Source organism: Uloborus diversus, unplaced genomic scaffold, assembly GCF_026930045.1.
Source record: "Uloborus diversus isolate 005 unplaced genomic scaffold, Udiv.v.3.1 scaffold_225, whole genome shotgun sequence".
NCBI lineage: Eukaryota > Metazoa > Arthropoda > Arachnida > Araneae > Uloboridae > Uloborus > Uloborus diversus.
In genome coordinates, this window is record NW_026558379.1 from 202,363 (window position 1) to 215,949 (window position 13,587).

The 13,587-nt window shown below is 31.6% G+C and overlaps 1 protein-coding gene across 1 annotated transcript in view; it reads right to left on the reverse strand.

The window, feature by feature from the left end:
* LOC129233174 (serine/threonine-protein kinase ICK-like) overlaps positions 1-13,144 on the reverse strand; it is a gene marked incomplete at its 5' end in the record, with an annotated part of 48,667 nt that extends 35,523 nt beyond the window's left edge. Inside the window, 2 exon segments of the mRNA XM_054867243.1 lie at positions 4,187-4,241; positions 12,967-13,144. Coding sequence (XP_054723218.1) covers positions 4,187-4,241; positions 12,967-13,127 — 216 coding nt within the window.
* Between the last annotated feature and the right edge of the window lie 443 nt (positions 13,145-13,587).

Here is a 13,587-nt window from a genome sequence, read left to right on the forward strand (position 1 = left end):
CTATGATCCCAACTTTTGGGAAACACTATATTTTGAAAAATTCTCATTCTCTACGCAATGATTTTTCCAGTACTCCATTTTTCCTAAAATTTGGAAGGAGTTTTTATAATTATTTTTTCAAGTTGTTCGTTTTTTCTCACTCTTGTTGTTTCCCAGCTTCTGATTGGTTGTCTCCCCCTTGCTACAGGCCTGGGGTTTGACTTGTTGTTTGTTGATTGGTTTGTTGTAGTCTCTTGTTGTAAATTCCTATTGGGTGATTCATTTTGTATATGTACAAGTGCCTACATGATGATGTTCAGTTATCGAACGACTTCCTTGTTGTGTGCTGATTTTTTTGCACTTATGAAGAGGCTCCACTGCAGCCTTGAAATAGCTGTATGCTGTATTTCCTTGAACATTTGCGCTTTATTGATGTTTTTTTTTTTTTTGAGCAATCATGATTGCTTATTGTTCTCACTTGACTGTTTTGATGTACTATCATTTTATTTTCCCGCCAGCACCCTCTGCTGCATCACCGTCGACCAGTTCCTCACGATGCTGCTCCTATAGCGAAAACAGTCTCCAGGTCGCATCCATAGTGCTACACATGAGCATACATACACAACTACACACATGCAAATACATACACCTACACACACACAAACACATACACACCCACATACATACACACACATACGCATACATACAGACACCAACACATACACACACCTACACACAACTACCCACACACTCATCATAATCATGCCTGCACACAGACACAAACACATATGCCTACACACACATACACATACCCCCCCCCCCACACACACACATAAACACACATGCCTACATACACTCACACACACACTCGTTTGCAAAAGAAACATAATTTGAATTCAAGAGGTCAAAATTCAAAATTTTTTTTTTTTTATCTTTATACATAAAGGGCTGATCTCTGTCCGGATGTCCGGGGTAAACTTCAAAACTACTGGACGGATTTTAACCATTTTTACACCATAGATAGCTACATAATCAGGGAACAACTTGGGCTATAATTTATTGCTAAAAAACTTAGCTTAAGAACGTCGGTGATGGAAAACGGTAAATGTCATGTAATTTCCACATCAAATGATTAAAGATTAAACCCATTGTTTCGAAAATTCGTTGCCTAACAACAGCAAGATTAAAAGTAATCCTAATGTAAATTTTGAATCAAGGCCTCTCTGGAGCGAGCATGACATTGCTTTCTTAGGAATTGCATCCTCATCTTTATACATAAAGGACTGATCTCTGTCCGGATGTCCGGGGTAAACTTAAAATTATTGGAGGGATTTTAACCATTTTTTCACCATAGATAGCTACATAATCGGGGAACAACTTAGGCTATAATTTATTAACTAAAAAAAACTTAGTTTAAAAAAGTTATGATGGAACACAGTAAATTTCATGTACTTTCCCCATGAAAAGATTAAATATAAAACCCATTGTTGCCAAAATTCTTTGCCTAGCAACAGCAATATTAAAAGTTATCATAATGAAAATTTTGAATCAAGGCCTCTCTGGAGCAAGCATAGCATTTATTGCTTTCTTAGGAATTGCATCCTCATCTTTATACATAAAGGTGCTACTTCTGTTCGGATGTCCGGGGTAAACTTCGAAACTACTGGACGGATTTTAACCATTTTTTCACCATAGATAGCTACATTATCAGGGAGCAATTTAGGCTATAATTTATTAATTAAAAACTTAGTTTAAAAAAGTTATGATGGAAATTTCATGTAATTGCCCCATGTTATGATAAAACATAGAGTAAAGAAATATACATAGAGGGGCCCCCGTCTATGGTAAAAAGGAGATGAAATTGAAGCCGGAATTATGGGATAAAGTGGTGCAATGATGAATGGTGTTATGATAACGTGATCGCTTCGCGAGTATAGTTTCGACCAATCTCGCAAAGAGACCGTATAAAGTAGTAGGCGGATTGGTTTGCATTTAAATTCATGTTTTAATGCAATTTCAACTAGTATGTTGTGGCCATCACGAAACCTTCTTCTATATTTTTCCTTTTTCTGATCCCTCCCCATGCTTGACGAGGAAGCAATATTCCTAACAAAAACAAAATTACACATGCAAAAACTTGACGACCATCCCAATGTCTGAATTATTGTAAAAGCAAAGCAAAGAGCGAAAATTGAAAGTTACTTTAAAAGCCTTACTTGAATTAATTACAAATATTTTATTTATTAACAAACATAAGATGGCAACAGTTAAAAATTTTAAATCATTGAGATAATATTTCCGATCATTTCCATACAATTAAAATCACGAGAAATACGCAGACGACAATCTATTACGATTTATCTTTCTTATTGTTGCATTAATAAAACTATTTTTATTCGCAAAAAAAAAAAAAATCAACACCTCTTGGAGCGATCGGCGTCAAAATTGAACCAAAGCCTGTTTACATATGGATTCACATATATTCCAAATTTCAACCAGAATGTAGCATTACTTCTTGAGATAGGGCACTCAAAATGGAAAAAAAGAACAGGTGATTGCGCTACCCCCTTTTTAGCTGTTGACACAAAAATAAAATCAGTTCTTATACCCACTAAGGGCTACTTGCCGATAAATTTTTCTTTCATTCCATTCATTATTTCTTGAGATACAGCAGTCACAATTGACGACAAAAAACGTTCTATAGCTCAACCCCCGTTTGAGTTATTGACACCAAAATTGAATCAGCACCTGTTCCTGTTAATACCAACATATGGACCAAATTTTGTTTGATTCCGCCAGTTACTTCCTGAGGAATAGCAAGCACGCGTAACTCGAAAAACGTCCCATTGCTCCACCCCCCTTGGAGGAATTCGCGCCAAAAACTAATGGGCACAAGTTCACATAGGGGCACATATGTGTACTAAATTTCGTTCGGTTTCATGCGGTAGTTTTTGTTGTAGAGCGGCCACAAAAAACTGGTCACACACAGACGTGACACACATACATACACACACACACACATACATACATACACACACACATACACACACACACACAGACAGACAGACATTTTCCAAAAATGGTCGAAATGGACTCAGCACACCTCAAAACGTTCGAATCCGTCAAAATTCGAAATTCGAAAATTTGCACGAATCCAATACTTTCTTCTATATATTAGATATAGAAGAAAGTAAAAATGTGCTTCATAAACTTGCAACAATATCTAAGTTTAAATTAACAACCAATTTAGATTCAGTAATGGAGTGTTTTGAATCAAGATGTATCTTAAAATACTTGGCACGAAGCTAAGGATCTTGGGATACAGCGGTGCAACTTCCGGCTTCAATTTCTTAGTATAGCAGGGCCTCTCTATGTAATTTCTTTACTCTATGTGATTAAATATAAAACCCATTGTTACAAAAATTCGATGCCTAACAGCAGCAATATTAAAAGTAATCATGATGAAAATTTCGCATCAAGGCTTCTCCGCAGCAAACATGAGTTTAAAGTCATTTAAACATTTGGAAACTCTACTTTTCGCACCCTGAGGGAAACATAGTAGAGAGCTTTCTTTTTTTTTTCCCTTTGTGTGTGTGTATACTATTTAGTTAAATGAAGCAAGCGCACGGTTTTTTTTAGTGATCTTTGTTTTTGTTAGTTCATATTTTGGAAATTCTTCAAATTTTTATATGCTTAAATTCGTGCTTTTGTTTCTAAATGAATATTCGTTGGTTCTTTATACTTATTGCTATTTTACTTTTATGGGTAAGGAAGAAGCTCGATTTTTAATCACGTAAAAGCGGTGTGTTTTGAGTTCTTTCAGTTAAAACAGAAAACGAAAGAAAGTAGCGATTGTTTCTTACATTTATTACTGACCCAGGCAACGCCGGGTATTTTTGCTAGTTTATTCATATTGTTGCACGAAGCTTTTTTGATCATTTTTCATTTTGTTTACAATTTGTTTTAAAACTCACCTCAAATCTACTAAACAAACTAAATGGTCTAATTTATATTTAAAAAAAAAATAATGCACATGAGTATGGCTGAATCCTGTTCTTAAATAAGATGTTTACTGCTGTTGTACAAGCAAACAAGTATAATTGAACATGAAAAACCAAAAATAATGATGTTTTCTAATTCATTTTCCATACTTGAATTCTAATATTATATTTAATCTTTAAAGGAACAAACAAACAGTAAATCATACCTTTACTTCCCTCAGATTCATGCATTCTTCCCATGAGTGATATTTCTTTTTCATTCTAAAGTTTCAAAAATATCAAATTAGTAGAACATTATAAATATACATTTTACTTCAATGGACTCAGTATTTTATTATCATTAATTTCAATGAATTCTCATAAATTTTAAGTGATTTTAAAGAATATTTAGACATTGATGATTAATATTACATATCCACTGGAACCTTGAATTTTTGAAAATTTCTCTTTTCCTAATGCATATTGAGAGGATTTATTTAAAATCTGCTAATTATAAATGAGAAGGTATAAATATAAATTAGGTATTTTTAGCATGCAACAACAAAATGTTTTAAGATTTGATACAAACAATATTTTTTTAAACATTTCACTGTATTTTTTTTGGAGAGTATAAGCCTTTAATAGTTGATAAACAAATGAAGCTACTGCTCAAAATTAATGCATGATAAGACATAAAATGGCAGAAAGATGTCAAATATGGAATTTTATCACTTTTTAGCATTTGATGTAAATGTGTTGTTCAAGTCACTTTGACAGTTAGATTGGATGCCATAAACTAAATGAAATTATCTAAATGACTTCTTTTATCAAGTTGTTAACAAAAGCAATCAATATTTCAGATGGTAGTTGGTGGGCAAAGAGAAATTGATTATTTGTAATAATGTTGACCAAAAACAGTTCCAAAATCGCCAAGTAACACGCCTCCCTCCCCTATCTGGTAGTTAATATCCAAGTCAGAAAGTTATGCTTTGTTGCTGGTAGGAATTAACAACATTCATTTAATAAAAAGGAATGAAAAGATTTGGTCACATTAGTCATTTGGTCCCTTACTTCATTGAAAAGGAATTCACGGAGCTTGTTTAAGCTGCATGAATAAACTTTACTCGTATTTTTCGCTAACTTTTTTGAATCCAAGCATTAAACAGTTACATTAAAATAAAGAAAGATATATATCAATATCCACTACACTATAGTGAAAAAATCCGTTTTGAGACCATATTTAGAACTAATCAAAGTTAACATGGAAAAGTAGTATCAATGCGCATTATAAAAAACTCTTTTAGGATATTAACATACCATACGGAAGAATCCCAATCAAGAAAACCTTTCATAGTTATGGAAATGGGTTACAAAAACTTAATGCCCCTGATTAGAATTTTGATGAATATTCCAAATACATTCATTTGTTTCGAAACTCCATCATCCTTAAAATAGAACCAGAATCAGAAGCATACCAATTAGAACTCATTGGTATGCAGACTGATGATGAGCAGAATGATCTTTTATTTGAATACTAGGGCATATTTTTATAAAAGCCTTTCAGTTATAATCTCCAAATACAAACCATTCATAGGTAAAATAATGGCAATTGTTTCATTTACAATATGCAATAAATGAATAATTGAGAGGATCACTTATAGTACCATACATATGAGGCAGTGAGAAGCAAAAGAATGTAAGTGGATATTTTCAAGTTTTGAATAAAACATGTTTAAAGATAAGGTATGTAAGTTTTCATTGAAAAGTTTTTCTAAATCATGCTGTAGAGCAGCACTTACCAGGGCAACTAGTACTATCTCTTGCCCCAAGACAGAGGAGAGGTTCACCTCCAATTTGTACAGGTTATCTCCAAATTTTATATTTTGCCACTTACATCCCTTTGCTTCTCACTACCTCACTTGTATCTGAATGACATATATTTTTCATTACATCTCATATAGCCCAGATTACCATCAGTGAGGCAAACTCCCAGACAAACCCTTGCTTTACAAAATAAAAGTTTTTTTAATTTGACTGGAATGAAGAAATCTTTGTATTTCAGAATTTAGTGCAGTTTTTGGAAAGTTATTTGTATGTGTTAATATTTTGACCTATAGTTGGGACAAACCTAACCTGGCAGCATTGTGAAGGTTATGCAGGTCCTAAATGCAGCATTACAATGCTGGAAAGTTAGGTTTGGCCCAATTTATAGCAAATGAAAACTTTATTGTAGATTATGCATAAAAAAAACTTTTAATAATTTAAATTCATTTCTCAGCAAATTTCATGTTTCATTGAATCTCTTTAATAAAATCAATATATAATTAAATCAATCATTAATAAATAATAATAATCAATCCTTCACACCTCAGTTACATTTCAGCTTTTATATGATTCCAATTCAATTTTTAACCTAATTCAAAAGAGGAGGTTATGAATTCATCTTGCAGCTTTTTATGTATGTTTTCGTATTTCTCCAAGAATACTGGACCGAGTTGAAAAATTCTTTTTTTGTTTGGAAGGATATACTTTCCAGTTGGTCCCATGTTAATCTTGTCTGGATCTAATGAGAGGTCGCGGAGAAATCTAAGAAACTTTAAATTTCATACACATTGCGGCAGTGTAGACGAGCTTTCGTCAGCTGTGTGACACGTCACAGGTCACGTGGATTTGGTGTGAACAGTGCATTTTTTCGACGGAGGAATCTTGTCTTGAACAATATTTAATTCTCATGCATCGGGATGTTTGATTTTCACGGTGCCGCCTGTTAATTTTAACTATAGTCTTGCTAATGTATTTATTACTCATGTAGCAAATCATTAAATTAAATGTATTTTGCTACGAAAATAGTTGAATTAATTTATCTTTTATAAAATATTTTTTGCTAATAAATAACTTAATTTAATCATTTTCTTTTTTAATATTTCAGTTTTGAAATATATTTAGTATTCAATTCAAGGGGAATTGAAGACAAAATATCCCCCCCCCCCCCCTCTGCCAACGATTAAATTTATATTTTTTAATAAATATATCGTAACTGGTGTCCAATTTCTGAGTTTGACAAGAATTCAAGATTTAATATTTCATGACGCGGTCAGTTTAATTTACAGTTATGGCAATACTAATTAACAGACTTCGTTGGAACTTTTTTGTATACTATGCTCCCCAATAATTTGAAGTCGGGGCCTCCTATAAACTACTACCTAACGTAACTGCCAACACACCAAATCCTGAGATAAACACAAATTTAACAAAACGTGAAAGTCTTTAAAACTAAACCTACTCAGTTACTTTAGGTAGTAGTTTAGAGGAGGCTCCGACTTCAAATGGTTATTAAAAATAAAGAGATTGTATATAATTAGTTAGGTATTAAAATAATTCATTGTATAGTAATTAAAATCAGTGTTTATTTTATAATTGGAATTTTAGTTTAGATGATTTTTGTACTGGAATTGTAAAATAAATTTGATTTATACGTTTGGGTAGGAAATCGTATGTAAGTATTATTTTTTACTTTTTAGTTCCTCTTTGTTTTTTGAAGTCGGTTCTTTTTTTATTTCAAAATAATTATAAAACTACAAAAATCAAAAGTACCTTATAAGCATTAAAACTGTTCTTGCAGTTACGATCTGAATACTGTTTTAAACTGAAAAATAAACAAAATGTAGGTTATTTTTAACATGAAACGCATTTGTTTCGCTTTTCCCTTCTATTTTCAAAGAAAGTAAAAGATTTTTCTTCTTTTCTTTCTTTTTGCAAAAATAAGTTTTTGACAGACTTTTTATTAAGTAATTATTCATTTAATTATTTATTTATTACATATTGTAAATGAAACAACTGTCATTATTTCACCTATGAATGGTTTGTGTTTGGAGATTATAACTGAAAGGCTTTTATAAAAATATGCCCTAGTATTCAAATGAAATATCTTTCTGCTCATCATTATTACAATACTTCCAGTTATTACAATGTGTTTGACTGCACACCTAAATGGAAGGAATATTGAAGTTTTTAATTATTAACAAAACAAACAAATGTAACAAATTTGTTTGAACTCCACAAAAATACACAACAAACAGGTCAAACCCCGTTCCTGAATGTTATGCTTCATAACAAGTAGGGGTGTTGATTTTGATGGTGCTGGAGTGCTTGAATCACCACCAATTTCCTTATGTTACATTTACATGATTTAAACGTGGTATTAGTTTTTATGTCGATTATTTATTTGCACATTCGTGACTATAAAAATAAGTACCTAGTATAGAATCAATAGTTGGTGGTTTCCAATCTTGTCTTTCTTATTAAAAAGCATCTGAAGCCCTCACACAGGACAATTTGGAATTTCAATCCCCTTTTTCATCCACTACCTCCTACCACCGCATTTTATATTTTGTTTTTGATTTTCAAAACCTGGTGTCACTGATTACCCGTACAACTATATTTTATTAACCAAAGCATAAAGCAGTGCATATAATGAAAACAATCAAATAAAAAGCAACAAAAGAGAAATGCAAATAAATAAAAGGAAATAAAAGCACGCTCCAAGTTACCTTTTAATAGCCACCTTTTCCCCCGATTCTATGTTGAATGCCAGTAATACAGTGCCATATGTGCCATTACCCAGCGTGTTCACAAACTTGTAGCGTTTAGACATAATACCCATTCTTGAAAGAAGATAAATTTTAAGGCATTTTTATAAATCAGCATGCATAGCTGGGCTTTGTTGGCAAAAAGACATCACTCACCACCTGAGCAATAAGTGCAGGGGATAAAACAAAAAAGTATAAAATCATTTAGTTTAAACAAATTTATGTACTTTAAAGTTAGGATTGTAGGCAACTTTTTAAAGTGAACGAAAAAAAAAAAGAAAAAAACGAAAGCTGGTAATAAAACAAAGAAAAAGCAGTGAAAGAAGTGATTTTTTTCAGGGTATGAAACAATAAAACAAGCACGAAAAATTTCCAACCATGGTGATATCTTTGAGTTACAGTCAAGCTACCAAAGTATGCTTATATTAAATAATTATACACATTATTTATCAAATATGAAGGTAATTAACTATACATCCAGCTATGACACATCATTTTCTTTCACTTTTTTCTGGTTAAACAATGTACAATATTGAAAACATTTCTTAGAAAAAGAAAATGGCTATTTGAAAAAATAATAACATTTTACTAATCCAAAAAAATAATTAAATAAATAAAAGGGGGGGAGGAAGCATTTCAAGAAGTGAAAAAGTTTTATTCTTGGCCTAAGAATTTGTAAAAGCTATAAAATAAAGTACAAAATGGTTGCTGAATGATTATGATTTTCTTTCTCATCAAGTTTTCATCAGAATTTTCCCTCTCCCCCCGTTTTAAATTTATTTTATTTTAGGTTGCACTCATTAAAAAGAAACATAAGATTTGCAATTGCGATTGTAAACCTTTAAGCTCTCATTTTATTTTATTCTGGAACAAAGCTAACTGAAAGCAACATCACACATTTACAGAAACATACAAAATTTCTAAACAATAAATTAAAGGCAAAACAATTTAAAATGCTTCCAGAAAAGTTTTCAAAAAATAAAACCTCACAAAATGAAAAAAAAAAAAGAGAGAGAGAGAAACTATTTGATCAGAACTAAAAGCAGTGAACCAAAAACGTTCAACTTAAATTAAGTCACAAAAATTAGACGGTTCTGGGCAAAACAAAAAAAGATAATTTCGTACAACTAGCATACTATCATCAATAAAATAATCTAATCGAATGCATAACTATTAAAATAACTTCCAACTGACAAAAATGTTAGAATATAATACAGAGTGTTCCGATTTAACCTGCAAGACCTTTATTTTCACAATCGTTAGTCCTAGATATATGCTTCCAATTGCAAAAATGTTCAAAATCAGATGCAATATTACAATATTGAAAGTTTGAAGTAAAAATAAAAAGAAGTCAAAAAATACTAAATTTAACTTTTTATATGGGCCCCAAGTCCCCTAACTCATATTTAGGGAAATGAGCTCCATTGAAAATTAATTCCAATATGAAAAAAGTTTTGATATTATTGTGACCAATATTCACCGACATATGAAAAGCAACGTTTTGTGACTTACACCACTTTTCACTCGCTGTCAATAACACCTTTTGGAGGGAAATATAATGGTTAACTAGTGTTTAAAATTATATGTGTGCATAGAGTGTGGTTTTTCAAATTGTTCGAGCTTCTGTCGCGTGTTTTTGCGTATCACAGCAAAACATTTGCATAAATTTCTGAATAGCAATGAAAAATATAAATACTTTGTTTTTCTTACTTTGACGACCTGTCATTCTTCTGAAAGGGCGATAAGTTCCAATCTCATCTTCTGTATGGTCCCTTAAAACTTTGAACTGGAATATCTCCTTGAGTTTTGGTCACACAAATGTCAAGTTTTTTGTGTCAGTAGTAGTTTTTAATGGAGATTATTTCTCTAAATATTAGTTAGGAGACCTAGAGCCTGTATAAAAAGTTAATTTTCATTTTTTGACTCATTTTTATTTTTGCTTCAAACTTTCAATATCCTAAATCTTTATCTGATTTTGAACATTTTTGCAATTGGAAGTATACATCTAGGACTAAATGATGTGAAAATAAAGATCTTGCAGGTTAAAACGGAACACTCTGTATACAAGATGCAAAAGGATTGAAACTCTCCCAATGTTGGAAAGTAATTTTTTAATTATTAAAATAAAAGGAATCCAAGGTATACAATGCAAATTTAAATGGCTGGGAAGATAACATTTAGTGCAGCAAAAATCAAAATTGTGCATTTAGGAAAGAGAAAAGGTAAACAAAACGAAAAAAGGAGGGAAAACGAGTCTTTCTCAGAAAACAGAAAAAAAAAAGGAGAACTGCAGCCTCTGAAAGATGGAGGTAATATTTGTTTAAGTAAAAAAGTAATAAATTGATATGTCTTACATGACTACCATAGAGAATGATTATGCAGTCATGTGCTAAAAAAAGCAGGAGTTTTGAAGAAGTTAGCACCTAACTAAGCATTTGAAGAGCCCTTTAAAAAATTTCCTAAATGCAGGAGTATTGAAGGTGTATGAACCCTGCATTACAGTAATTCTTGTTTCATTTAAATAATGCAAAATACAATAAAATTTTCATTTGCATTGTGTAAAAAAAAACCGACTTCATAATTTTGTTATATCTATAAAGTTAATGCAGTATAAAGAAAAAATGCACAATTATGCTTGATTAAAAAAGCAAATGGCATAAAATTCAAAAGGAAGCAGTTAATAGGCCCGGCAACAAGATTCTCGAGTCCCTGTGCAATTAAGAAGTCCGGGCCCCTAGCAATACAAAAACTAGAAAAATTAGTAATAATGAATGTACATTTTAAGCACCGGGATGGTTTTAATTTTGTCAGCCTCTTTAGGGCCTGGGCCCTTATGCATCCCCCCCCCCTCTGTTGCGGGCCCCGACAGTTAATTACTTAGAATAAAGAAACTGTAGAGTGGTTTTCATCATAAAAGCAAAGTAAATTTTCAACAGGTAGTTTAAAATATGAATAAAGGAAATTTAAATCTGCTAAAAGCAGGGTTTGTCGACATATATCAGTTGATATATATCATGATATATACCACAATATATATCCAATATTTATTTTGAAAATATCATGATATTTTGATATTTTTGATATTTATTTTTTCAACCACGGTATTTTCAATATAAAGATTATATTATTCATAGTAATATTGTTCATTTATTATTAAAAATAATCAGAAAGTTATGTAGTATATTTTTATGATGTATTAATACATCATTAAAACAGCAAACTTATGTAATATTCCCTTTTTTATTTAAAAATTCATTTTTATTATTAGTAATGGAACAACTTTAATTCATTGTGCCTAATTAAATATCAAACATTGGCCAGGAAAAAAAATGTCGAAAGACTGCATCGACTAATGCATATTTTTTATTTCTGAATCAGAACACTGCAAAAGTAGCTATCAGAAGAAAAATGAGTAAAACAGCTAATGCTAAATTGACTCCATTAAAACTGATAAAAATATAAAATGAAATATTAGCTTTAAATAATGGACAAAATCTTAATTGTAAGTGTACAAATTGTAATAATAATATAAAAAAGTAAAGAGTGATTTGAGGATGCATTTACTATTTTGAAGCCTTTAGGTTGTACTGATTGAAACTATTGGATATATAACAAAATATCCGAAATATATAAAAATCTTGGATATTTTCGATATATTTTCAAACCCTGGTTAAAAGGCAAAAAACTACATCACAGTTGCAGTATACAGTCGATTACCGACTTACGCGAGGGATCCAAGATCCTTCTCGTAAGTTGAAATTTCGCGTTGTGGAAAAGGGTATGTATAAAAATTTTTATAAACATAACCATACGATTGAAGACACTTGCAAACACCATCTCAAAATGTTAAAAACCATTTCTTAACTATACATTACTGCTTCTTAAATAAAAATTGAATTTTTATTTATTGTATTTAAAAAAAAAACGTTTTATTTAACATAAAAAAACTGCTACGATGCACAAAATCAATGATCAATGGGAAAGGAAGACATAAATTAAACTACTACGGTACGTACATTATATAGTAAGAAAAACAAATGCACTATAGTTGTTGAAACTTTCTCTTTTTCCTTCTATCTTCACAAACTTTAAATGAAACAGCGCTCTTAGGTGTCATTATATTTCATTAACTTTCCCATATAGAATGAAAAAAATAAATGGAAAATGTGGAGTAGTTATTAGTATAAGTGACGTTTAGACTAGTACGGTGTGTTAACTTCCGCTCTCAGTGATGCCAAAGGGATGAAGGTCCATTTACGAAAAAAACGCGATTCCCTTCGGAAAATGTTCGTGTTGCACGTGAAGAATTCGCGTTAGGAATAAAAATCTTTATCGGGGAAAAAATCGCGCTATAGCCATTTCGCGTAAGTCGGATCGCATTGTAGCGGGAGTCGACTGTACTGTGCCACTAGAAATACCTCTTAATTGCTACTTTCTCCCCAGTGTCCAGTCGCTGTCCCAACATTACACTTCCATAGGTACCATCTCCTAATTGACTTAACGTCACATATCGATTCATACCAGATGAAACGGCCGGAGATATCAACTGGTGCACTCCAGGTTTTACTGTCGCTAACATTGGGATACTTCATTAAACTGGAAAACACAAAACATCACATTAATAAAAAAAGTCTTGAGGATTCTTAAAATAATTTTTTTTTAAAAAATGCCAGAAAATTAATATTTATTTTATAAAAATTGAAATAGAACATTTATTACATTTGGTATATACTGTAAAAGTGTGAAATCAGGTAAATGTTGACATTAGCTGCACAAGATCAACACAAGACCGAATTTTTCCGGTTAATCACTCGTGAGAGTCGACATTCTCCAATTTCTGTTTTTCATTAACATAAAAATATATATCCCTTGCATTACTTATATAACTGCATTGAAACAGTAACCCAACTAAACAGTAATAATTTGCCAAGGAAAAAATACATGCTTTCAAAATTAGGCACGAAGTTACTAGAGCCAAAATCATTGCAAAGGGCGGAGCTAGATTTTTGCATCTGAAAAGGCCAAGCCCTAACTTAATT